This window comes from Schistocerca gregaria, chromosome 7, assembly GCF_023897955.1.
Source record: "Schistocerca gregaria isolate iqSchGreg1 chromosome 7, iqSchGreg1.2, whole genome shotgun sequence".
Classification (NCBI taxonomy): domain Eukaryota; kingdom Metazoa; phylum Arthropoda; class Insecta; order Orthoptera; family Acrididae; genus Schistocerca; species Schistocerca gregaria.
The window spans coordinates 103,878,131-103,904,053 of NC_064926.1; the positions used below are offsets into that span (position 1 = coordinate 103,878,131).

At 42.0% G+C, this 25,923-nt stretch overlaps 1 protein-coding gene across 1 annotated transcript in view; it reads left to right on the forward strand.

Moving 5' to 3' along the window:
• LOC126282262 (N(4)-(Beta-N-acetylglucosaminyl)-L-asparaginase-like) overlaps positions 1 to 25,923 on the forward strand; it is a 114,067-nt gene that overhangs the window by 76,421 nt on the left and 11,723 nt on the right. Inside the window, exon 4 of the mRNA XM_049981872.1 lies at positions 11,462 to 11,661. Within this exon, the coding sequence (XP_049837829.1) occupies positions 11,462 to 11,661 (200 nt within the window). The remainder of the gene's footprint in view (positions 1 to 11,461; positions 11,662 to 25,923) is intronic.

Genomic DNA, 25,923 nt, shown 5'->3' on the forward strand with positions numbered 1-25,923 from the left:
GTTTGAAGAGGAGGCACTCTCTTGAGCCACATATCAACCCAAGTGCTTTTTTAGGTATGTCAATGATACCTTTGTCATCTGGCGCCATGGTAGAGAGAAGTTAGATGAGTTCCTGCTACATCTGAACTCTTGCCATCCGAACATTCAGTTCACAATGGAAGTGGAGAAGGATGGACTACTTCTGTTCTTGGATGTTCTGGTGAAGAGAAAGGCAGATGGCACATATGGACATGGTGTGTACCACAAACCTACACACACTGACTTATACCTACAAGCCAGCAGTTGCCACCATCCAACACAGAAGAATGGAGTGCTCAAAACACTGGTCCACAGAGCACAAACTCTGTCAGATCCTGATAGTCTGGCCACAGAAATAGAACACTTACAATCAGTGTTCAGCAGGAATGGGTACTCCTCTAGAGATATCCAGAAGGCACTTCAACCTGCCAACCGACCAAAGAATCCAGAAAAAGAACCAGAAGAGGTAAAGAAGATGGCATACCTGCTATATGCCGGACCTATCTCTGCCATGATCAGCAGGATTCTCCAGAAATATGACATCAAGAGCATACTTTGCACACCCACCGAAATTGGGGCTATGCTGGGGAATGTAAAAGATGACTTTGGGCTACGCAAGCCAGGTATTTACAATATACCATGCCACTGTGGGATGTCATACATTGGCCAGACCACCAGAACTGTGGACATCAGGTGTAAAGAACACTAGAGACATACCAGACTCAGGCAGGCAACTAAATCAGCCATAGCAGAGCATTGTCTGGAACTTGGTCATTCAATGGATTACAATGACACCAAGATTGTGACACAGACCTCAAGATTTTGGGACAGTGTCACTAAAGAAGCCATTGAGATTAAGGTCACAGACAATCTAATCAACCGTGATTCAGGATACCAAATCAGCACTGCCTGGAATCCAGCACTTGAGCTTGTGAAAACTCAACGCAGGACACTCCGGGATTCTACAAGAAATAGAAGTGGAGACTGAGAGAACAGCCGCGAGACAAGGTGTCGGACATTAGAGACCAGATCTGACACACCCCAGAGCATGTACTTGACTTCAGAAGACGGCCAGGCCGGGCGCGGACGGCGGAGGGAACACCGGCGACCAGAGACGGACAATGTAGCCGCGTCTAGCAGACGCGGACCACTTGACTCGGCGCGGACCGATTAGGGAACGCCCAGCTCCTCCAGGCATAAATACTGGACTCGCTCGACCCAAGGATCAGTCTCAGGTAGCACCTGAAGAAGACAGCGAGGCACCTGTTGAAATATCGTGCGGGAACGACGCGAACATTCGGCTGGATTCCCGAATATCCAAGATGTCAACAGATCGCCGGGAAAGCATGAAGAATTACAACTTAAATGATGTCAACATGGTCATGAATTTACAACATGAACAATAAGAGTCCAATCATATTTCCCTGCGGCACACTTAAACTACTTTTAAAACTGCCAATGAGTTTCCATCAAAGGTAATATGCTGCACCCTTCACGCCAAGAAATCTTCAATCTAGTTATAAATTACACTTGATACCCCATGCTACTGCACATTCAATAATATGCTAATATACTTAGGTGTGGTACAGAGTCAAATACTTTCTGGAAGTTGACAAACATTTCCTCTGTCCAGATTCCTTGTTCCACAGCTTCCAGAGTGTCACACAAGAAAAGTGCAAGTTGGGTCTCACATGACTGGTCTCTGAAATTCATGCTGGTTGTCATGGACGTGGTCATACTGTTCAAAATAACTCCTTATGTTTGAATATAGAATATGTTCTAAGATTCTACAACAAATGGATGGCAAGAATGTAGGATGGTAGTTCTGTGGATCACTTCTGTTCCCCTTCTTGTAGACAGGTGTGACATGTGCTTTCATCCAACAACTGAGCATGGATTTTTGTTTGAGGATAAATAGTATATTACAGTTAAAACAAGGGCTAATTCAGTCACAAATTCAGCATAGAATCAGGTATGATTTCCACCAGGCCTTGGAACTTTGTTCAATTTTAGGAACTTCTGACTTTTTCAACCCTACTGGCACAAATATTTACATTACTCCCCTGCACAGTGTTCAGAGAATGTAAATGGGGCAGTACTTCTTGAATTTACTTTGTAAAGGAAGATATGAAAAGTGAATTCAGAATTTTTGCTTTTGCTCTGAAATTCCAAATATAATTTTCTCTGTCATCCATAAATGTTTGGACACCAACTTTGGTTTGACTGACTACCTTACATATGACTAGAAGCTCTTTGGGCTTCATGAGAAGTCTGCAGTATGATTCTGCTTTGGTATCTTATTAACGCTTCATGCATTGCCTTTTTGACAGCCAAATTTGTTTCATTTGGCATTTCTCTATTTATAGCCCTATGCTTTGTTTTACATCTATTGTGCAGTAGTTGCAGAGATCGTACACACACACACACACACACACACACACACACACACACACACACACACACAGGTTGCAGTTCAGCAAGTGACTAAAGTGGGGTGGTGGTTGTGTCAGGTGGAGCATGAAACGGGGGTGGGGGGAGGGCAGGCAGGAGGCAGGAAGGAAGGAGGATTGGGGTGGCGAGCAGATCAGAGGAAATCAGCTGGTTTGTTGACCAGGAATGCGGGAGGGAGGAGTGGTAGGTGCACTCGCTAGGCATGTGGGCAGTTGTGTCAGACCTGATGGGGAGCAGCACAAAATGAAGGTGACCTGATTGGGTGGGGACGGTAAGACAGAGGAAGGGAAAAAAAGTTCCACGCAGGGTGTGGGAACAGTGGGGTAATGGATATTAAGGCCAGGAGGGATACAGCAGTTAAGGATATGTTGCAAGGGCAAATCTCACCTTCATCGTTTAGAAGAGCTGGTGGTGGAAGGAGGGATCCAGAAGCCCCAGTTTATGAAGCAGCATTTGAAACTGTGTGAGGATATAGTTGGCAAGATGTATGTGGAATGTGCTCCAGACAACAAATCCACTACCTCATTCCTAATACAGCTTACAAATTCCTCCTCCTTTGAGGGGAAGGTTTAAAAACAAACCTGTGACACAGCCATGAGCACCTACATGCCACCATCTTATGCCAACTTATTCATGGCCCATCTAGAGGAAACTTCCGTGGTCACCCAATATCCAAACTCCTTGTCAGGTTCAGGTCCACTGATAATATCTTCAATATCTTGACTAGGGACAAAACACCCTATCCAGATTCCTTTTTCCCATCTGCTTCACCTGGTCCTCCTCTAGCCAACACACCACTTTCCTGGACATTGTCCTCCACATCTCTGATGGCTCCATACAGCATCTCTGTCCACATTAAAAGCACTAACCACCAACTGCACCTGCATTTTGACAGCTGCCATCCCTTCCACAACAAAAAATTGAACCCCATGTACCCTATATCTTCACACACCAGCAATCCTCCCAGCTTTCCCAAGAATCAGATAAAAAATAGTTTCCACCTCATCACCAGATATCACCCTGAACTGACCACATCTTTGCTATAGCTTTGATAATCTATCATCATGTCCTGAAATGAGGAACATCCTACCTAAAATCCTTCCCACCCCTCCCAAAGTGGTGTTCTGTCACCCACCCAACCTACACAATATCCTAGTCCATCCCTATGTCACTCTACTGCAGCAAAGAATAAAGTTGACAACCTAGTGGCAAAACATACAGCTGGGCACAGCATGCTCAATTTCAATGGCTGCTTCATAACCTGGGGCATATGAATCCTCCTCTACACCACCAGCTTCTCTGAAGTACATGAATTGGAGTTGTAAAAATATCCTTTGTCCTCTAACCCTCCTGGCCTCAATCTCCATTAAACCACTGTCCCCACATCCTCCAGCCAACAGTTTCCCTTTTGCCTGTCCCATGGCGTCGTCCTAATTCACATCTTGATGACAGCTTCATTGTGTGCCCTTTCTCCACCATACCCAACACTTCTGCCCACATGCCGAGCTCATGCACCTGCCACCCTTCTGTCCAGCATCCCTAGTTAACATACCAGCAGCCTTTCTCTAAGAACCCCAACCCCTGTTTCTGCCTCCCACACATCCCCCACCCCTCGCAGTGCTGTCTGGGAAAAAAAAAAAAAAAAAAGAAACTATACAGATGGTCTGAAACTTCCTGGCAGATTAAAACTGTGTGCCCGACCGAGACTCGAACTCGGGACCTTTGCCTTTCGCGGGCAAGTGCTCTACCATCTGAGCTACCGAAGCACGACTCACGCCCAGTACTCACAGCTTTACTTCTGCCAATACCTCGCTTCCTACCTTCCAAACTTTACAGAAGCTCTCCTGTAAACCTTGCAGAACTAGCACTCCTGAAAGAAAGGATATTGCGGAGACCGGGCGTGAGTCGTGCTTCGGTAGCTCAGATGGTAGAGCACTTGCCCGCGAAAGGCTAAGGTCCCGAGTTCGAGTCTCAGTCGGGCACACAGTTTTAATCTGCCAGGAAGTTTCATATCAGCGCACAGTCCGCTGCAGAGTGAAAATCTCATTCTGTATACAGATGGTCGATCAGATCGCAATTAAATTTCAAAATTGGTGCAAAGATTGACAACTTGCATTAAATGTTCTAAACGTATCCAGTGACTAAAATATGACTGTGTCGGAATTGGAATTGGTGATCTCGTACAAATACCTGGTTATAGTGGTTTGTAGGAATATGGACTGTAATGATTACATAAGCTCAGTCATAGGTAGAGCAGGAGGCATACTTCAGCTCATTGTAGAATTAATGGAACATTGAGCCATTCTACAAAAGTGATTGCTTGGAACACACTGCTGTGGCACAGCCTACAATGTTGCTTGAATGTGTCGGTCCCATACCAAATACGACATGAGTGCCTTTTTTTATGTATACAAAAAAGGTAGCAAGTTCCCAGCACAAGCAGTAAGTGAAAAATCTAGAAATATAAAGTATACTAAAACACTCAACATGCTGCTCCCTTTGGACCACAGACACAAGATTAGACCAATTATAGAATGTACAGATGGATTCAAACAATGATTCTTTCCATGCTCCGCACAGAAATGGAATGGGAATAAGCCATAATAAGTCGTACAATGGGAAGTATCCTCCAACATGGTGGCCATATGGCTCCAGCAGTCTCTAGGGAAGGAAAATACTCATTTAATGCAAACAGATACAACCCTAAAATGTTCTCTTCCCTGGCTATGCTGTGGGAGGAATGTAGGGCTAAGCGGCTAGCAGAGAAATACTCCCTACAATACTCAGTTTGCACAAGGACTGATGGAGATTCCTTCTTGGCCACAGAGCCCTTATTCTTTGTGCAGAACATAGAAGACAAGTTTAGGGAAGTGGCAGCCATCTCTAAAATAAAAAGTGGATGAATTTTGATCAAAATAACATCTGCTGCCTTGTCACAGGCACTGCTCATTTGTAACCAGTTGGATGACATACCACTGACTGCCATTCCCCATAATAGTCTAAATACAGATCATTTTTCATAGAGACCTGCTCTTGCAATCTGATAATGAGCTACATGTTGACTTGGAGCATCAGGCTGTAGGCTTTGTAGCCATGTCCATACGAGGCCAAAGGGCAATAGGATCGCTACTGGCAGCTTCATCTTGCTCTTTGAGGGCTATTCATTGCATGAGATGGTCAAGGTTAGTAGTAGTCCTCCAGGAAGAAGGAGATTCTGAAGGCCCACTAGATCCCACCTGCTTCACTCCTGTGGCCAGGCGAAGATTTTGGCAGGCCCTGGGGCCCTTGGTTTGCACCATGCAACAGAACCTGGACTCTATGTGTGTTGGTGCCATAACTCCTCAACTACTGGCAGCAGGTGACCCTAGGGCATAACCTCTCTCCTTGATCCATTCATGGGCTCACAGTACGTCAACAACATTATTTTCCAGTGGAATTCTAGTGGTTTTTTTCTGTCAGCTGGCTTAGCCATGACATCATTTAAGCACATCACCTGCTTTCTGCATTGCCCTTCATGAGAATTTGTTTCTAGCAGTGGATATCCTAGCCCTTCAACGATACCAGGATATTATAAGAAGCATGCTGCCTAAGACGGGGTGTCATGCAGAGTTTGCACACATGCTCTGGACACTCTATATAGCGAATTCATGCCTCTTAATATACCTTTGGAGACTGCGGCTGTTCAGGACATTTCAGAATATTACCATCTGCAGTGTTTACCTTCCTCCTTATGGTGAAGTGTCTCAGAACACACTGTGTGCATTGGTTTCTTAGATCTAACCCCCACCTCTCACCTTTCCTAATCTTGGATGATTTCAATGCCCATAACCGTTTGTGCGGTGAAACCTAAGTCACTGGATGTGGCAAAGACCTTGAAAATTTACTGGCACAACTTGACCATTGCCTCTTGAAAAATGGTGCCTCCACACACTTCAGTGTGACACATGGAACCTTTTTGCTCATACACCTTTCCATTTGCAGCCCTTGTCTCCTCCCATTCATCCGCTGGAGAGTCCAGATTGACCTGTGTGGTCCCTCCCCCAGTGTCGCTCAACTGGACACCAGCCCAGATGGGCTCTCAGCAGAGTTTACTGGGGTGCTTTCACCTCTGCTGTCGCCCTTGGCTTGCCACTGCATGAAGATATTGATGAGGCAGTCCAGAATAAAAGTACACCCATTCTTTCAGCAGCTGATTTTAGTGATCCCCTGTTCCTCAGGCCCACTCTGACGGAAAACAGTAGCTTGGTGGTCATCAGAAATCACAAGGCCATTACAGGTTGTATGTGAGCTCTCCACTACGATAAGCGGCACCCATTGATGGAGAATGTCATTGCCTTTAAGCAGCTCTGTGCCCAAATCTACCACATAATAAAAAGACGGTAAGGAGAGTGCTGGGAATGGTACGTTTCAACCTCTGGACCACATACCTCTTGTTTGCAGGTTTCATCAAGGATCAGACTTCCTTGTGAATACCAGACATCTGCGTGTGTGCATGGTATTTCATTGAATGGAGCTATCTACACTGAACAATATGCCGTCACCAAACATTTTGCTCTTCATTTTGCTCGAGACTCTGTGCCTGAGAATTAACAACCTGTCTTTTGTCTCCTAAAACAGTGGGTGGAATGAAAGCAATTATCTTATACTATATACCACCTGGAGCCATATAATGCTCTGTTCAGTGAGTGGGAATCAATCAGTGTCATAGCCCACTGACCTGATGGAGCCCCAGGACCAGACTGCATCCACAACCAAATGCTGGAGCATCTATTGGTGGATTGTTAGCATCATATCTGTGCCATTTGTAACCGCATCTGTAGCAAGGGCAAGTTTCCACTGAAATGGCAAGAAAACATAATTGTCCCAGTACTGAAACCGGGTAAGCACACTCTAGAGATAGACAGTCACTGCCAAATTCGCCTCACGATTGTTGTAAGTTGCTTGAATGCGTGGTGAGCAGGTGCTGTGTTGGCTCCTTGAGCCTTGGGGTCTTCTGGCTCCATCCCAATGTGGTTTTCACCATGGCTGCTCTATTGCAGATAATCTGGTTTATTTGGAGCCTGCCATCCAGACAGCTTTTGCCTGCTGTCAACATCTTGCTGCCATGTTCTTGTACCAGCAAAAGGCTTATGACACAACATGGTGACACCATGTCCTCACTATCTTACATGAGTGGGGTCACCGGGATTTCTCCCAGCTTTTATTTAGAACTTCTTGTTGCACCGTACTTTCTGGGTGGTGCTTCCTACGGTACCCCTGATCCAAGACAATGGGGTACTGCAGGGCTCTGTACTGAGTGCCCCAGTCTTTCTAGTAGCCATCAATAGTCTACCAACAGCTGTTGGGTCTTCAGTACAACCCTACTCATATGCTGACGACTTTTGCATCTACTATTGCTCCTGTAGTGTGGGTGTCACTGAACATCGACTGCAAGGTGCCATACAGAAGGTGCAGGCATGGGCCCTCACTCGTGGCTTTCAATTTTCAGCCACCAAGACTCGTGTCATGCACTTCTGTTGACATTATACCATTCACTCACAACCAGAACTTAACCTCGATGACCAAATAGTTAATTGTGGTGGAGACTTGTCACTCTTTAGGACTGGTCTTCGATGCTCAGTTGACGTGGATTCCCCATCCTCACCAGCTTAAGTAAAAGTGTTGGCTGCACCTTAATACACTGCGCTGGCTGTGTAACACCAGCTGAGGTGCAGCTTTACGAAGTGCTGATACAATCTCATCTTGGTTATGAGAGTCTGACATATGGTTTGTCACGACCGTCAGCACACTCAGCATCAGCAGATACTGGATCTGATATGTCACTGTGCAGTTTGACTTAGGCCGGTATTACACTATCAAATTTCTTTGTCAAATATCTTTGTCCAGTATCTTTGTCAAAGATATTTGATGGTGTAATAGGGAACTTTGTCAAATGTTGTCCAATATTTGATCAAATCTAGGGCCTCGCTGTAGATTTGATCAAAGAAGTTGCTTGTCTTCTGTTCACTGCAATGTGACATGTTACCACATGGAGCGCTAGCATCGCTGCATTCTGTCATCTGTAGTGTTTTTATAAACATTTCGAGTAAATACAATTGGTGTGTGCCAACAACTACAAAATTAATAGAGATGTATGAAGCTTATGAGGCACTTTACAATGTGAGGCACACTGAATACAAAAATAGATTACGAAGATTGGAGACCTGACCTGACCAAACCTAACCTAATCCTCTCCTGTAGCAAGGAATCGGAGTGTTACAGTGAGCCTGTCTTCTGCAGATGTAGCAGCTCTTAAGTGAATATTGTGCTTTGTGATAAGAGGATACACTTCATTGAGCACATACAGAAATGTATGCTTATCCATTCTTAAGTAATTGATGTACGACTTGACGTCCTTCACTATAAGCTCATGTAACAAGTTTTGTTGAATGCTTTTTTTGTGTCGTCGTAAAACCCAGGATTTCACCGAGCTATGTTTCCTTTTTTTTCCCCACTTCTCTTCCGCATATGCACACAGTGCAATTGTGGTAAATGCAACTGCTGCAGTTAATAACAAGTTGTTGTTGTCAGCCATCTTGAACTTTGACGAAAAATATGACGACAGTGGAATACCCCTTCTAGCGCTACATCAAAGATCTTTGTCAAATATATTTGACAGAATATTTGATCACATCTTTGATCAAATCTGTGACAAAGAAATTTGATAGTGTAATACCGGCCTTATGACAGGGCCTTTCAAACTAGGCCTGTGAATAGCTTACTTGTGGAGGCTGGGGTAACTTGATTATGGATCAGGTATCAACAACAGCTTGTTAATTATGCTACAGTCCCCTAAGCATCTAAACTATGTCCTCCTCTTTCCAAACCTCGAAATCCCTCTCCCCCCAATGGTGGCTCAGATTAGGGATTACAATCACAATCTTCATCCAGTCCCTCCTCTCTCAACTCCAGTTGTTTCCTGTACCAGCTCTTGTTCAGGCCCACTCATGTACTCTTCCATGGTGCATTCCTCAGTCACAGCTTCATTTTGACCTGTTACAAGCTCTGAAAGACTCTGCTCATTACAAGGCCCTCCACCACCAATTTTTCTCAATCTTTGGTGCACCCCAAGGTTCAGAAGTAGTCTATACTGATAGTTCAGTGTTCGCTCATCACATAGGCTTTGCTTGTACTCACATGGGACACATTGAACAGCCCTTCCTGCTGGATGGCTGTAGTGTTTCCACTGCAGTGTTGGTAGACATCTCTTGTGCTCTTGAGTGTATCTGTTCTTGCACCAGTGAGTTGTTTCTCACCCACAGCAACTCCTTTTTTGCAAGCTCCTGACCAGTGCTACCCTCACCATCCCTTGGTCATTGCTATCCAGGATTCCCTGTATGCCCTTCAACAATGTGGATGCTCAGTGACCTTCATCTTGACCCTGGGCATTATTGGGATTCCAGGAAATAAACTCGCTGATAGATTAGCCAAACTGGCTACCAGGAAGCAGGCTCTTGAAATAGGTATTCTGGACACCTGATTGATATTACCTTGTCAAAAAATTAAGGGTGATGATGGAGACTACAGATTGGTGGAAGCCCTCTTTGCAGGCCTTTAGCAAAGACTCTACCATCCTTTGCTGGCTCCATAGCAACCATATTTGGCTGACTCATAGTCATCTCCTCCTTTGCGAGGACCCACCCAACAGTCATCGTGGTTCCTGTTTGATGGTGGTCCACAATTTGCTGGACTGTCTCAACCTAGCCACCCTGCTGCGGACTCTTAATCTCCCTGAATCGCTATCTCTGTATTAGATGTTGCATCAGTGGGTGACTTAGCTTTACATTTTGTTTGCGAAGGGGGACTCTATCATTCTCTTTGAGGGTGGGCCACTTAACCTTATCAGCCCATTGAGGGGTTGGTGGAACACTCTGTTACCTACTCTGCCTGGACTGGGCTGCAGCTGTCTGGGCTTGACAGTCCAGCCCTTTGCTCACCCAAGCTGCTCTTGTACTATCCCCCCCCCCCTCCCCCCCCAAACACACACCTCCCCCTCATATGTTGTGTTTAACATGTTTGTCCTTTTCTTGTGCCCTGTCCATGTTGCTAGTCTTACCTAGGCAATTTCTGAGTAGGGTTCCTCCATTAAGTGGTGGGAGGGGCATGAGGATGTCTGTCCCCTCATTGCACTCTGCTTTCGGAGGTTTCCCACTGCCCCCTAGGTGGGGCACTTTGCCTGCCTTTCTTCCTGGGTCTCCCGTTCTTCTTTTTTGTCCCTTATCCCACCTTCATTGACCTTGGTAGACCTTGGAACTTTCTTCTCTTGGATTTTGCATGGTAGGCAATCTTTCGATGTATAGTCATGTGGACCTGTGTGTTTGAGGAAAAAGGGACTGAAGACCTAGTAATTTCGTTCCTTAAATTATCCAACCAACCAACCAATGACATGTATTTCACAATCACAATGATTTACAGAGTCTAAATATAGATCCTGAGGTGCTAAGAAATAGTTTATTTGGCAACTGAGACAAATTGGGAGGGAGGGGGGGGGGGGGGCGATTGTAGAGAGAGAGAACAGGTTCCAGTAGTTATTCAGAAATGAATAGGCTTGCACAGGACATACTAGCATGAAGAAGTGTACCAAATTACTTCTTGGATTGATGATGACATCCGTAACAACAGCAACAACATCAACATGTGTGAACATAGCCAGCCAGTTATATCACTCAGACAAGTTCATCATAATGTGACATACTGAGTGTATTATAGTTTGCTACAGGAATTTGTGTTCAAGATTCCAGCAGTATAAGATGTTTTGCACGAATTTGTGTTATATTTTGAGTTAATAAATGTCTTGGTTAACTAAGGATTTAATTTAGTTTAAGTGGTGATAAGAAGAATGTGTTATTTTTCTTCTCTCTCTGTCTCTGTCTCTGTCTCTGTCTGTCTGTCTGTCTGTCTGTCTCATAAGCAAAATACCTGGAAAATATTTGAAAATTCTTTGTCTTTTCAGCATGTAACTCCAAATCCACAAGACAGTTGTGGCCCGTATAAACCTCTTAGTAACATTCTTGGGAAGCCACAGAAAAAGCAGTGGAGAAATGAGGATCAGAGTCATTGGAGCCATGATACAATAGGCATGGTCGCTGTGGATATTCAAGGAAATGTTGCTGCTGGAACATCTACAAATGGAGCTAGCCACAAAATACCAGGGTATCTTTCTTTGTATCTCATTTCAGTTTAGCAGACTGAGTGCCAAAGCCAAAATGAGCAAACTGCTCACAGATGCTGTGCTAAATGTTTCATGCAGCTTAATTTATTACTTTATCGGTGGTCTGTCTGTGTCATTGAAAAATTTAAAACAATGTGGAAATGAGATGTGCGAGGTATCTCATAATTTGCATATAGAGTAGAAAGTTCTACTCGGACACTAACAATGATTCTCAATGTTCAATTACCAGGTTATGGTTTTTGTTAGGATATTTTATAATAATTATGGTCCATATCTTTGTTGTAGTTGTTGCACTGATGCATTTTGTGTGTGTGGTCAGTTTTCCATGTATAATGGCCGTTAATAAGGGGAATATGAGTGATTTAGGATTTGAACAGGTAATTAACATGAACATTCAGAGTGGAACTAGTTTGTGGACAAGTTCTTGAACTATGTAATTGTCAATGAACCATCTTCAGATGAACCGAGTGAGGTGGCACAGAGGTTAGGACACTGGACTCGCATTCAGGAGGACGACGGTTCAATCCCGTGTCCGGCCATCCTGATTTAGATTTTCTGTGATTTCCCTAAATCGCTTCAGGCAAATGCCGGGGTGGTTACTATGAAAGGGCACGGCCGACTTCCTTCCCCATCCGATGAGACTGATGACCTCACTGTTTGGTGTCTTCCACCAAACAACCCAACCCATAGACAATAGAGAGTGCAATGAAGTGATCATATGGTCCAACAGCAGACATTACAAATACCATCAACAACAGTGATGTGTATAGTGATATTCCTCAATACCAACCACTATTTATATTTGATTTTTTTTTTTCACTTTTCACTTCTTTCACATGTGGCGATGTTTGTTGGCATGAAAAAAAGCGGAGCTTCGCCATTGTTTGGAGACCATGTTAACATGTTGACTACCACATGCATAGTGATGGATGCCAGCCAGGCCAGGCTTCGGCATCAGGCCCGAGCTATTGCTTTGCCACTGGCCAGCAGTGGGCACATGGTGTCAGGCCTAAATCTCTGCTGTAGCCAGTAGGGGCCCATATTAGTTAACTTCTTAAACTGTAGACACCCATGACTGGTTGGGTAAGTTAGTTCAAGGGTTGAAGAAAAGAAAGGGCAAGCCATACCATCTCCAACAAGACCATGCCTAGTAAAGCACTGAACACTGTAGTGTTCAAACCAACTATTTGGTTGATGACAGTCTTGCTTTACTTAAGAAGATGGAATTGAAGCTAGACTTGAAAAATCTTGTAACTAATACATTTTTTGATTTTTATCTATTTCTCAAAAGTTCCTCACAATATTAGTTCCACAGGGAAATGTATATGAAATTCAGCAAACAGAAAAATTGGGGAAAAGAAGAAATGGAGAGATACAGACGTTGAAATGAAAGTATTTCCAAGATTGTTGCTGCATTTGAGACTGCTGTTTCCCATCAGTAGAAAATTATTGGAGTACATTTCAGCTGCTACTGAGGTATCTGCACTTATCAGACAACTCGCTACAGTCGAGTAATTAGCTCTACAAAATATCACCAGCTGTGGTCCATTTCATTAGGTTCATGAGCAATAAATATGTTTCATACAAAAGCTTATATCTACGCATGCCTGCTCTAAAAAAGTATGCAAGTTTATAAGCTGTATTTCTGGTCTTGCTAATGTAAATACTGCCTGCTCAGCTGTGCAGTAAATGGTTACGTTTACTCATTCCAGACTTCTTTTTGTACAAGTGACTGTCAGCATTAAACATTATTACAAAGCTTACTTGAGTGCAAATGACTTTCTCAGTTCATTCTCTTCACCATTAGACAGTTACAGTATCTTAATCATACTCAGGTAGCTTCTTATTTTGAATGTATGTGAAGCAGTAACTGAGTCCTTTATATGCTATCTCCAGCATTCTGTTCAGTAAGCTTATAATTACTGCTAGTACTACCGCTACTGCTACTGCTACTGCAACTACAAATCTTGCTGATGCTGGGATCCTAAAATATGCACCGTTTCATTAGTCAGTACCAGGTGCATGTTTTCTTGTATAAAATGGAGAATTCTAGTTAGTAATGGTAAAATTACAAAGAGACAGAATCGTTGGTCAGTACTTACATTCAGCAGGCAAAATACCTGCACTTACCCATAGAAACATTCGGAAGTATTCAAAAAACACTATACCTTTGCTTTGGAACTTGTAATTTCTTCTTCAGGGAGGGAATTGCGACGAGTTGCGGAAGGCTAGAAAGTGAAGACAGGTCAGTCACATTCTGAATAGTTGAGGTTTAAAGAGATGCATCTGTTGAGAGGATGACAGAGTCTTCTGTCACCCTTCTAACACCTGTAAAATCAGTGTCAAACCTCATGACATTACCAAAATATTATCCCTATTCCAAAATTTCTACCTTTGCAATCATACCCATGAAACCTTCCCCATGCACCCAACCACTACCACTTACTGGATCCCCATCACCAGCAAATGCTACAGTATCAAAAAAGTAATGACTTTTGAAAATATAATGCAATTGAATAGACAAAAAAATCTACTCACCAATTGGCAGCAGGGAAAAATGGATATAAATGTATGAAAATTTCCAGGCTTTTGGAGCCTGTTTGTCTAGCAGAAAGGTGAGAGGGGAAAGAAGAGGGTTGAAGGAAAAGGACTGGTGATGATTAGGAAGTGGGGAGAGTTCAGAAAGGTTGCCCAGAACTCCAGGTCGGGGAGAATTAGCAGATGGCATGAGATGAAAAACAGAATGTTGGGGACTACACTGGAAGACATTTGAAAACCTGATAGTTTAAAAGCGGAAGAGAGGGTAATAGATAAGACAAAACATTGTGCACCAAGTTAATAAGAGCAGAAAGCTAGTGCACTGTGTATAGTAGTGGGGGGGGGGGGGGGGGGGGGGGAGGAGGAGTGGCAGGGACAAATATACATGTCTGAAATAAAAGTGAAGAACTGATAACTCCATCATTATCTTCCCAGAAGACAAGGTATATACCCCTCTGGTGCCTGACTGAAGGAGGTATGTAAGCTAGGGTCTATGCAACTGTCTGACACGTCAACATTCAGCATCTGCCATTCAGACCCCATCCCTCTGATACAAATTGATGTACAGTCCTTCCTTTAAATTTCAAGCTCCTCACAGAGACCAACACATCAATCCATAGAATTTCTTTCTCTTATGCTTCTGTAGCTTTGTATTTCTTCTCTAAGCATTCCTCCGCTACATTGTTTGACATCTGTACACCCTTTTCAGTCTCCATTTGCTGCATTTTAATATTTTCTCCTTATGTCAGTTAAGTTCAATATCTTATTATTGGATAGATCAACCAATCTGCTCCTCAAGTGAAGGCAGGAGAAAACACAAACTAGCACATCTCTTTAATCTTTATATGTGTTTTCTCCTGCCAGTGCCTGGTGGGTAGTTTGTTTCATGTATCCAATTATATTTTCAAAAATTGATTATTTTCATTGATAAATTCAATACCTTTTGTGTTATCCAAGGATTTCTTCTGGGCGCTGCCTTCTTGCTTAGTTGTTCCTTTTCTTCCTTCAATTTTTCATCTCTCAAAGCTACCTAAGCTACCTATTCATCTTACATGTATTTTGTCTGTTTCAGTGAGTCATTTTCTCAACAACTTCATTTCAAATATACTACGGAAAGTTCTAGTGCAATGTAAATAATTTAAGAGTAAATATCCATCTTTGTGATTTGCAGTTCCTTGTATTGGTCGTGTTTGCAGTTAAAATTTTTTTGGATGTGAGGTCCGCCAGTTATGCAATACACTGTTTTTCTCAGTACCCAAACGTGTTTCAGCACCACTGTGCCATCATTAGTGGGTTTTCGTTTTCTGTGTTCTGGTGTGGTGAAAAGTGTTTTACTATGTTATTTGGTGGAAAATACTTGTTATAGTTACATATCGTCAGTGAAGAAACAATACCGCATAAGTAGTAAAGTAAGAATTTTTCACGAGAGACAAAAAACTATCTAAAATGTCTAATACATTTCACAGCGGCACTAAATTTGCACATAGCATTACAAGGAAGTATTGGATCAAATACAAATGTGAAACAAAAAAATACACTTTAGAAAGCTTAATTACGGCACATACACGGAATTGTCTAGGTATTTATGCCGTAATCTGTTACTTACGCAGTATTTGTTTGTCAGTCTCCTGGTACGACTTGACACGTCTACATCTGTATTTTGTGCTGAGAAAGCTAATAAGAACATGTTTTGGACCATTAACCATTTTTTATTGAAAGATTTCATAAACATTTTAAATAAAAATACTGTTTACATAGTTCCGATAATGTCTGCACATTTCTTCAAGAAAGATCCTAAACGTCACTTGAAGCAGCAACATAGTATTACACTGCACTGATACTCATCACACAGTTACCTCTGCGATAATTTTTATTCATAAGGAATGTTCTCATAATAACTATGACAATCTTTAGGAAGAACAGATTGAAGTTGTTGTAAATGATCCCTTTTATATTTCTTGATTTTAAGTCTTTCCTTGTATAGTTTCAGGAAGCAAACATCTCCAAGAATTTTCCTCGGACGCCTCTGTAATTCTTGCCACATCTCATTGAAAGAGCACTTGTAAATAATACCATTTGGACAGTACTTTAGCGCGCTCAGATTGGTAACTGTAGGCTCACTTTTTACAGCTCTTCCAGGCCTAATTGAGTTGTGGAGCCACAAACTTTTCTGGGCATGGTTGATGAAAAAGGAATAATCTAGGTAATGGACTTTGTATGGCTATGGCTTTTTTCTTGCTTCTTTAGATATCATAGCGTATTGGCTAGGAAGTGTAACTTCACGTCCTTTAAGCTTGCACTCAATGGAACTGTGAACTGAGTCACAGTCCATTTGAGTATGGCCTTTCTCCAAAAACATTTGTGTAATCAATACTCCAGTTTCAATTGCTAATCTTAAAAGAGCATTTGATAATATCACATTTCTGTTCTGATACGTGCAGCCGTCAGAATACAGAATGACTTGAACGGGATTTTCCTTAATGATTCTGGATAGGGTGTCCACGATGCATGAGGCGAAACATGGTGCAACCAAATCACCTTGCGTTTCATCGAACCAGTAACATACTGCATCACGACTTTCTAAGTTATACATTGTAAATTTATGAACAGCCTACTTTGTTTTATAATAAACTGCACTTGCACTTGAAGCTACTTTCACGGCCTGTAAATCCATGGTGTACATGAGCAGAACTTCTGCTGGGCTTCTTCCTTGTCAGCATCTTTTTGCATCCTTGCCTGCTCTTTCCATTCTGTGTGCTGCTTCCACGTGTCTTCACTCAAGTTATCAAGCCTGTAACTACAATACAAGTCTCACTGGTCTTTCTTGGGGGGGAAATAAGCTAATATTAGCATCTTCTAAAATTAAGTTAAAGATAGCCCGACTTATTGGTGAAACCTTTCCACGTAGAGTCCATACAGCTGTTGTTTGGATTGTAGAATAGGCTCAAGGTACAACTTCGAGGAGGATTTGCTGCAGTAATGCGACAGAAGTTTCGGAAGAGAGGCGAGGAATTCTTTCATGAAGGTTCTCTCATCTTTCTTCTTCATCTGTTTGATTCGAGGTAGTGTGTGGAATTACCTAGCCAATATTGGACAGTCCATTCTTTAATCCCAAGAGTATTGAGAAACATCTTTTTGCATACTTTGTTTCCCCAGCTCATTTTTCAAATGATAAATGAGCGTTCCTTTTCTCCTGGATTTGCCAGTGTTCTTCCCTGGATGTTTGGTTGGAATTATGTCCACAAGGTTTATAACGTAAACCTTCCTCTCATCCCATGACATCATTTCCCAAAATGTGTTAAATACTGCCTGCCTATCATCAGCAGAAAACTGATGACACTTCTTTTGAATGGATTTCTGGCACATCTTCGAAGTATGTGTTGGACCTAATTTTCGCACCTCTCTTGGACTATCATGAGTGATTTTACCAATTAGACTTCTTTTGTATCCAATATACGCCTGTCCACGCATACTCAGAATTTTATGGGCATTTTTCTTGCAATCTGCAGAATGTTGTTTAGATTTACTTTTCCTGTCACTGCTTACGTCACCATAAAATTCTTGGCCTTCACTGTCAGCATCATTGTAGCTCCCATGATCTTCCGTTAATTTATCCAAAATGTTTGGCAAACAATGAGCACCATCGCATAGCAATGAGTGTGAAATACTGTCGTTTCTAGTGGAAACTGTGACTGTGGTTCCATTTTGAGCATTGTTGGATACAGCCACTGAAGTTTGTAGGTGTAAAAATATTTATAAATTAATTTAAGCAGACAAAGATGGAACTCAAATTCATGTATTTATGAGAACGACGGCATCAGTAATGCTATTAACAATAATCCCAAGAAAATTTACCTGCTTCATTAGATGCTGCAGGAACAGTAACTGAGAACACCATACACGAAATTAATTCCTCTTTGGTAAATGTAACTTCAGTGTTACGACTTTTCTCCCCAATTGTTTGTTATACATTTATGGGAGATCCTACAAGAAAGTGGACAGTGTAGAAATCTTTGGCAGAAATGAATGAAGCACAGAACGAGTGATGTGTGGACGTTCCGATTTATATCACAATAAGACACTTGCAGAGCTACTATCATTCAAAGGTGAATAATAAAACATATTCCTTTCCACTGTCAGTCGCTTTCAGGAATGATTCTCCACTTGCATAAGCTGATTTCAGCTGAGAAACAATTTCTTCTTCAGTAAAAAGATTGTCATCTATATCACTGGCCATTATCACGAATGAAGCTACAAGCATGGAACCACTTTTGAGCACTATTAAATATGTAATAAGGCAGTAACAATGTGCTGTGGCTGTGCGCGCTTTTGTATTTACGCGGTATTGTTTACAGTATCCATAGATTGTAGATACATGGTATTTAATTCTCTATAGTTCCACGGTATTGCCATCTATTTATTTTATTTGTCACATATGCGGTATTGTTTTAGATAATTTTTTCATGATAAATAAATACAAATTCGGCATTATGGCGTTAAGAGCAGATGCGCCTATGGTCAACGACATCATCTGACTGAAAAACGAAAAATCGGCAATTTGTCAGTTATGCAGTATTGTTTCTTCATCGATGATGTGCATCACAGCATCTCAGCATGATGTGGAGAATGGAAGTGCTTACCACATGAAAACATGACAAGCAATCTGTAGTAATTAACACAAAAGTGATCCAGAAAATTCGTGCACACCAAATGTAAAGAAAAAATATAATCGAAAACCCACTGTTGATGGCACAGTGGTGCTGAAACATGTTTGGGTACTGAGAAAAACGGAGTTTTGCATAACTGGTGAACCACACATCCAAAAAAAATTTAAGAGTAAAGGTAACAACTCACTGAGTTGTTGACAGGCACATAAACAAGAATGAAAACTGTGCTAGCTTATGGACAAATCCTTTTTTGAGCTAGAAAATGCAAGTGCCCTCCACACACACACACACACACACACACACACACACACACACACACACACACACACACACACACACCCCTATGTGAATACAGTGTACTGGCGCACTGTTTGAAACATCAGCTTGACTTTAAACTGGTTGTTTTTCTACATTTACTATATCATGCCATCCCACTGGTTGATGGTACAGGATCCATTTAAACTGGAACCATTGTGCTTGTATTAGATGAAAAAGCGTGTCTCACTTTTCACATCAAAATATAATTAGCAGTCAACTTTATAATGGAAACAGAGTGGTGTTGAAATTGCATAAGAATGAGGAACAAGATCATTGTTGAAGGTAAAGTTACAGAAACAAAATTAAAAACATTGAACAAGCTGTTGTACCTATTTCTTATACACAAGCATCAAATCAGTCGATAAATACAAATTACTGTCCAGTGATCCACTATGTCCTGTGCTAAATATAGTGGAGCATGTGGCCACCGGGAGGCATCGATGTCAGGCACAAACCTCTGCTGTGTCCATTGGCAGCCTTGTGGCAGTTAGTGTATTAACACTAGGAGGAATGACATTAGTGAACTACCTGAAATGACCACTACATTTATTTTGACAGGTGATGTTTCGTATTATGCTTACCCTACCGGTGTGTTGTGCTTAAATTTTCCTATAGGAACTATATTTAATAAAAGAAAAGAGGTTCGAAATAAAGAATAGATCATAAATACAATATTCATTGAAACTAAACATACAAAAGCAAATAAACATATAATTATAAAATAAAGATTCCAAGACTTACCAAGCGGGAAAGCGCCGGCAGACAGGTACAATGAACAAAACACACAAACAGACACACAGAATTACTGTTTTTTTGTAATTCTGTGTGTGTGTTTTGTTCATTGTGCCTGTCTGCCGGCGCTTTCCCGCTTGGTAAGTCTTGGAATCTTTGTTTTTAATATATTTTTCCCATGTGGAAGTTTCTTTCTATTTTATTTTATTATAAACATATATTAGTTAGGGAAAATGGACATAAATTGCTTTGGCAATTACAAGAAAATAACTGTTAAATCAAAGGAAAGACAGACAATGGCTGATAGTGGACATATCCGAAAGAACAGACACTGCATACAGGGTGAATTACCAAAACTTGCCCTGTGGATATTGTGGAAATGGGAAGTGCTGTTGATGTGCGGTTTTCACCGACTGGATTGGTAGTCATGGGCTCATATGATTCTGAGCAGTAACAAGACAATTGACAACCACAGATTGTGTTAAAAATGATTGCTGGCACTGGCAGTTCATGCTTCCATTGTGGCATGGAACAGCTGCTGCACACTTGCTAGCATTTCAGCAGGGATGTTCAAGCAGGCTGCAGTAATATGTTGTTGCATATAATTGAGTGTAAGTGGTATATCCCAGTAGACACCATCTTTCAGCTTTCCCCACAGAAAAAAGGCTGCAAGGGTCAAATTTGAGGAATGGACCAGCCAAAGTACAGGTCCTCTGTGTCTGACCTGATGATTTGGAAACAATGTGTGAAGACATGCTGTAATACTTCATGCACTATGAGCTTGACAGCCATAGACCACAGATTCCTCCTAGTCTTCGGAGGAATGTCTTCTACCATCCATGAGCTGATGATTTATTATCCCACACCACATGTTTACACTCCATGGATACTGAAGTTCCACCTGATGAAGCCAATTGGGAGTGTCAACAGGCCAATGGTGCGTGTTGTTGTGGTTTACCTGGCCACGATTTGTAAATGAGGCTTCATTAGTAAACAAGATACATGATGCATCTGGGGTATACTGTCTCAATGCTCATGTACAGAAGTTAAGATAATTCTAATCAGTTCTTGATGGAGAGAGATGTGATAGGGATGGAACCTATGTTGGTGGAGTATGCATAGAACACTTGCCAGGCACAGCCACTTCTTCTTGCGACTGCATGAGAGCTGAAGTGCAGATCAACTGCAACAGCAACAAGAACATTAATTTCCCCCTCTTCTGTCATCAGTTGTTTCCATCTGTTATGTTGTCTAGGTGTTCCACTACCACTTTCACATAACTCATTGAAGAGATTTATATACCGGGTGATCAAAAAGTCAGTATAAATTTGAAAACTTAATAAGCCATGGAATAATGTAGATAGAGAGGTAAAAATTGACACACATGCTTGGAATGACATAGGGTTTTATTAGAACAAAAAAAAAAGTTCACAAAATGTCCGACAGATGGCGCTGGACAGCAATACGTCACTGACTGCGCGTGACAATCGTGTATAAAAGGAGCTATAATGAGAGAGAGAATCAGATGTGCCAGCTGTCACATCATGTTGACGTTACCTGAAAAGGCGCTTTTAGTGAAGCTGTATTATCTGAATGGGGAATGTGCTGATTCAGCATTACGATCCTATTGCCATAGGAAGAGGATTCGAATGGGTAAAGGTCCATTGACAAATGCAGCTGTGGCGAGAATGATTTCGAAGTTCGATGCCACGGGTTGTTTGGACGATAGACCCCATAGTGGCCAACCGAGCACAAGGTGTAATGCTGCTGAGACAGTTCAGGAAGAAATAGAGACTGTAGCGGGTTCGTTTATGCACGGGGAAGTCAGCGCTCGTGCTGTCGCACGTCGCACCGGCATTCCATACACTACTGTTTGGTTGGCACTTAGGCGTACCCTCCGATGCTATCTGTACAAAATCCATCGCCATCATGAACTGTTACCTGGCGATTTAGTGAAGCAGATGGCATTTGCAGTGTGGGCGTTTCAAAAGATGGTGGAAGATGACATTGGTTGAGTAACGTGTTGTGGACTGATGAAGCTCATTTCACGCTCCGAGGGTCTGTCAATGCTGACAACTGCAGAATTTGGGCTACCAAAAATCCTAGAACTGTCATGGAAACTCCATTGCACAACAAGAAAATCACGGTATGGGTTGGATTTACCACATCTACCATTATCAGGCTTTTTTCTTTGAGGAAATGCGTGATTCTGGTTTTGTAACTGCTATCGTGATGGGTGAGAGGTACGCCGATATGTTACAGAATCACATCATCCCCAGCCTGGCTGATAAACACCTGCTGGAATGTATTATGTTTATGAAGGATGGCGCTCCAACCCATATTGCTAGACACATGAAAGATCTCTTGCACGTGTCGTTTGGTGGTCATCGTGTGCTCAGCCACCACTTTCATTATGCTTGGCCTCCCAGGTCCCCAGAACTCAGTCCGTGCGATTATTGGCTTTGGGGTTACCGACATCTCTAGGGATGCTGAAAGACAACATCCGACGACAATGCCTCACCATAACTCTGGACATGTTTTACAGTGCTGTTCACAACATTATTCCTTGACTACAGCTATTGTTGAGGAATGATGGTGAACATATTGAGAATTTTCTGTAAAGAACATCATCTTTGCTTTGTCTTACTTTGTTTTGCTAATTATGCTATTCTGATCAGATGAAGCGCCATCTGTCAGACATTTTTTTGAACTTTTGTATTTTTTTGGTTCTAATAAACCCCCATGTCATTCCAAGCATGTGTATCAATTTATACCTCTCTATGTACACTATTCCGTGATTTATTCAGTTTTCAAATTTATAGTGAGTTTTTGATCATCCGGTATAATTTCCGAGAAGGTTGATGTCTATTGGAATATCTGAAATTCTAATTTACCCCACGTTTAGTTTGTTAATGTCAATAGACATTGTTCCACTTTAAAAAAGTGTATGTTTTCACAAAAATGTCCTTTCTAAGTACTGACTAACAGTATGAGCTCCTGATTCCCAATCCATTCTATAAAAACTACCCATTTCTATAAAAACTTCCCATTTCCGCAATATTTGCAGTGCAAGTTTTAAGTTATGTATACTGTGTAGAAAATATGGCTCAATGGCCCCAATAATCCCTTCTGAGCAGATGCAAGCATACCCTCAAACTCAAATGGGAATAAGTGAATGCTTTGAGTATAGGTGTGTAATGGATGGAGCACAACATCAGTAGTGTGAGGATAAGTTGGAAATTTGCATTGATCAGAGACTGGGTCTGGATGGTGAAAGCAGTTAACGCAGCCGCTCATGAGAAGTGGTAAACACACACACACACACACCAAATCGAAATACTTTAGGATTAAAAGAGACCACTCACTGGAAACCAGGAGCATTGAGTTGTTGATATGCACTTACGGAAGAGAGAAAACTTGTTAACTTTTGTTGTTATCCTTGGACAAAATAAAATAAAACAAAATTACACACACACACACACACACACACACACACACACACACACACACACACACACACACTACACACGACTGTGCCCCTACATGATCCTGGATAGACTCACAGTGCCAATGTTATTTTTCAGTAGGTGGACTGATTGTGGTGGTGGTGGTGGTGGTGGTTGTGGTGGTGGTGTCAGGTGGGGTGGGTAGAGGGAGAGGGAGGCATGAGGCAGGGGTGGGTGGCCAGCAGCTTGCAGGGAGGTGGTCAGTTTGCTGGCTATGGATGTGGGAGAGAGGGACGGTAGATATATGGGCTGGGATAATTGTAGTAGCTCGTGGGAAGCAGCGCATACTGAAGGCATTGTGGGGACATGAATTTCAATGGGGTGACAGGATGGAGGAAGGGGAAACTGTTGGGTGGAGGGTACAGGTACAGAGGGTTGCCTGTGATTGAGGCTAGGACGATTACGGGAGCGGAGGATGTGTTGCAAGGACAGATTCCATCTGCACAGTTCAGGGAAGCTGGTGATGGTGGGAAGGCTCTAGATGGCTCAGGTAGTGAAGCAACCATTGAAATTGAGCATGTTATGCTCAGCTGCATGTTGTGCCAATGAGTGATCAACTTGGTTCTTGACAACAGTTTGGCAGTGGCCATGCATCCTGGTGGACAGCTGGTTGGTAGTCATACCAACATAAAAGGCTGTGTGGTGTTTGCAGCAGAGTTGGTATATGACATGACTGCTTTCACAGGTTACCTGGCCTCTGTTACATGGAGGTCAACATCCAGGAAGGTGATGTATTTGTAGAGGAGAACCAAGTAATGCAGATGAGAGAAAAGATGCTAACGTTGTGAAGGAATGTGGATAGGGTGTCTTGGCCCTGAGACTATATCATGAAGATATCGTCAATGAATCTGAACCAGACTAGGGAATTGGTGGTAGTGTGGTGGTGGTGGTGGTGGTGGTGGTGGTGGTGTGGTATTGTGAGGCTAGGTAGGCTTTATCTAGATATCCCATAAACAGGTTGGCATAGAGAGGTGCTATGTGGGTGCTTATGGCTGTGCCACTTGTTTGTTTGTAAACCTTCTCTTCAAAGGAAAAGTAGTTGGTAAGGGATATAAGCAATATGGTCATGGGTTTGTAATCTGAAGGATGTTAGGAGAGGTAGTGTTAGATAGCAGCAAGGCTGTAAGCAGGAGGATTGTTTGTGTATGGAGGGGGAGGGGGGGGGGGGTACCCAGAAGTTAAAGTGATGGGGATCATGGAAGGCAAACGGTTAGTGTCTTTTATGTGGGAGGCAAGGTTTTAGGCAATTGGTTGGAGGTGTGATTCAACAAAAGCAAAAATTATTTCATTTGGAGCACAGTGTCAGCTACAGTGGGGTGTCGAGGAATGTTGGGTTGGTGGATATTGAGGAGCTCATAGAACAGGGTGTATATAACACTGGAAATCTGGAGAAAAGCCCAGAAATGTTTTCATTCAAGAGAAATCTAGGAAAAACTTGGAAAATTTTTAGAATTCCGGGAATTTTTCATTGTTTTAGTTTTCAGTTAAATTTTTGTAATATTGAATGGTAAGAACTGATACTCTAATAAAGAACTTTACTTTAGCCAGCAATAAAACATAAACAAGAGAATAACACAAAAATAAAACTTTAGTTGCAAAGAAAATGTGCCATTTCCAACAGCGAAACACAGTGCATGTACAAGTGTAAGCCAACAGCAAAATGTGTCAATGACTATGCAGTACTTTGTAACAACAAACTGCTGATGATGTGTCTTTCTTGTGGGCCTTGTTTCGATTAGTGTGACATAAAACTGTTTACATTTCTAAGAGGTGGTGGGAAAAACTGCAAATGTTGTTTTGGGAAGCATTACTTTCAAAGTAAATTTCCTTTTATGCAAGATGAATTATGTTACAAGTGAGAATATGCAATGACTTGCTTAAATCGTGTATGGTTAGTAACGCTCTCATTTAAAATGTAACGCTGATGACCAGCCACTTATAAAAATTTCTGGGCCAGAAGACCAGCCATTTATGATATTATTTAAAATTTTACTGCCACATATGTGTTTGATATACCTTAGAGGTTGGCACCTGCGAAAGACCAACTTCCAGTGTTAGTTTTTCATAAATATTTTAGTTCTTTTATAGATTACAAATTATCCAGTAGTGATGGCAAACAGATTAATTAGCCTTAAAAAAAGCGTGAAGTTATTTCTTGAGAAATGTCACATGTAACTGGCTTTTCTATGGAAAAGCTGAAGTACTCAACAGAACATGGACTCAGTCTGGTAACCCACCAAACGTTTGTTGTACAGCAGTGAAATTTACAATCTTGCTTGTCAGAAATATTCAGCTGCTTCAATTTAAGTGGTGCTCTTAAGTTCCTGCCTAATCATGTCCTCAAATAACTGGCAACCAATGTTATATGTGCTTTAACTATACTTTATATGTATTAATTTAAACCATTAACTTTTTCTGTAGGCTGGCGAGTTTTGCAGCTCCAAGGGAAAGTATAATATCATTTAACATGCAAAAAATGTGC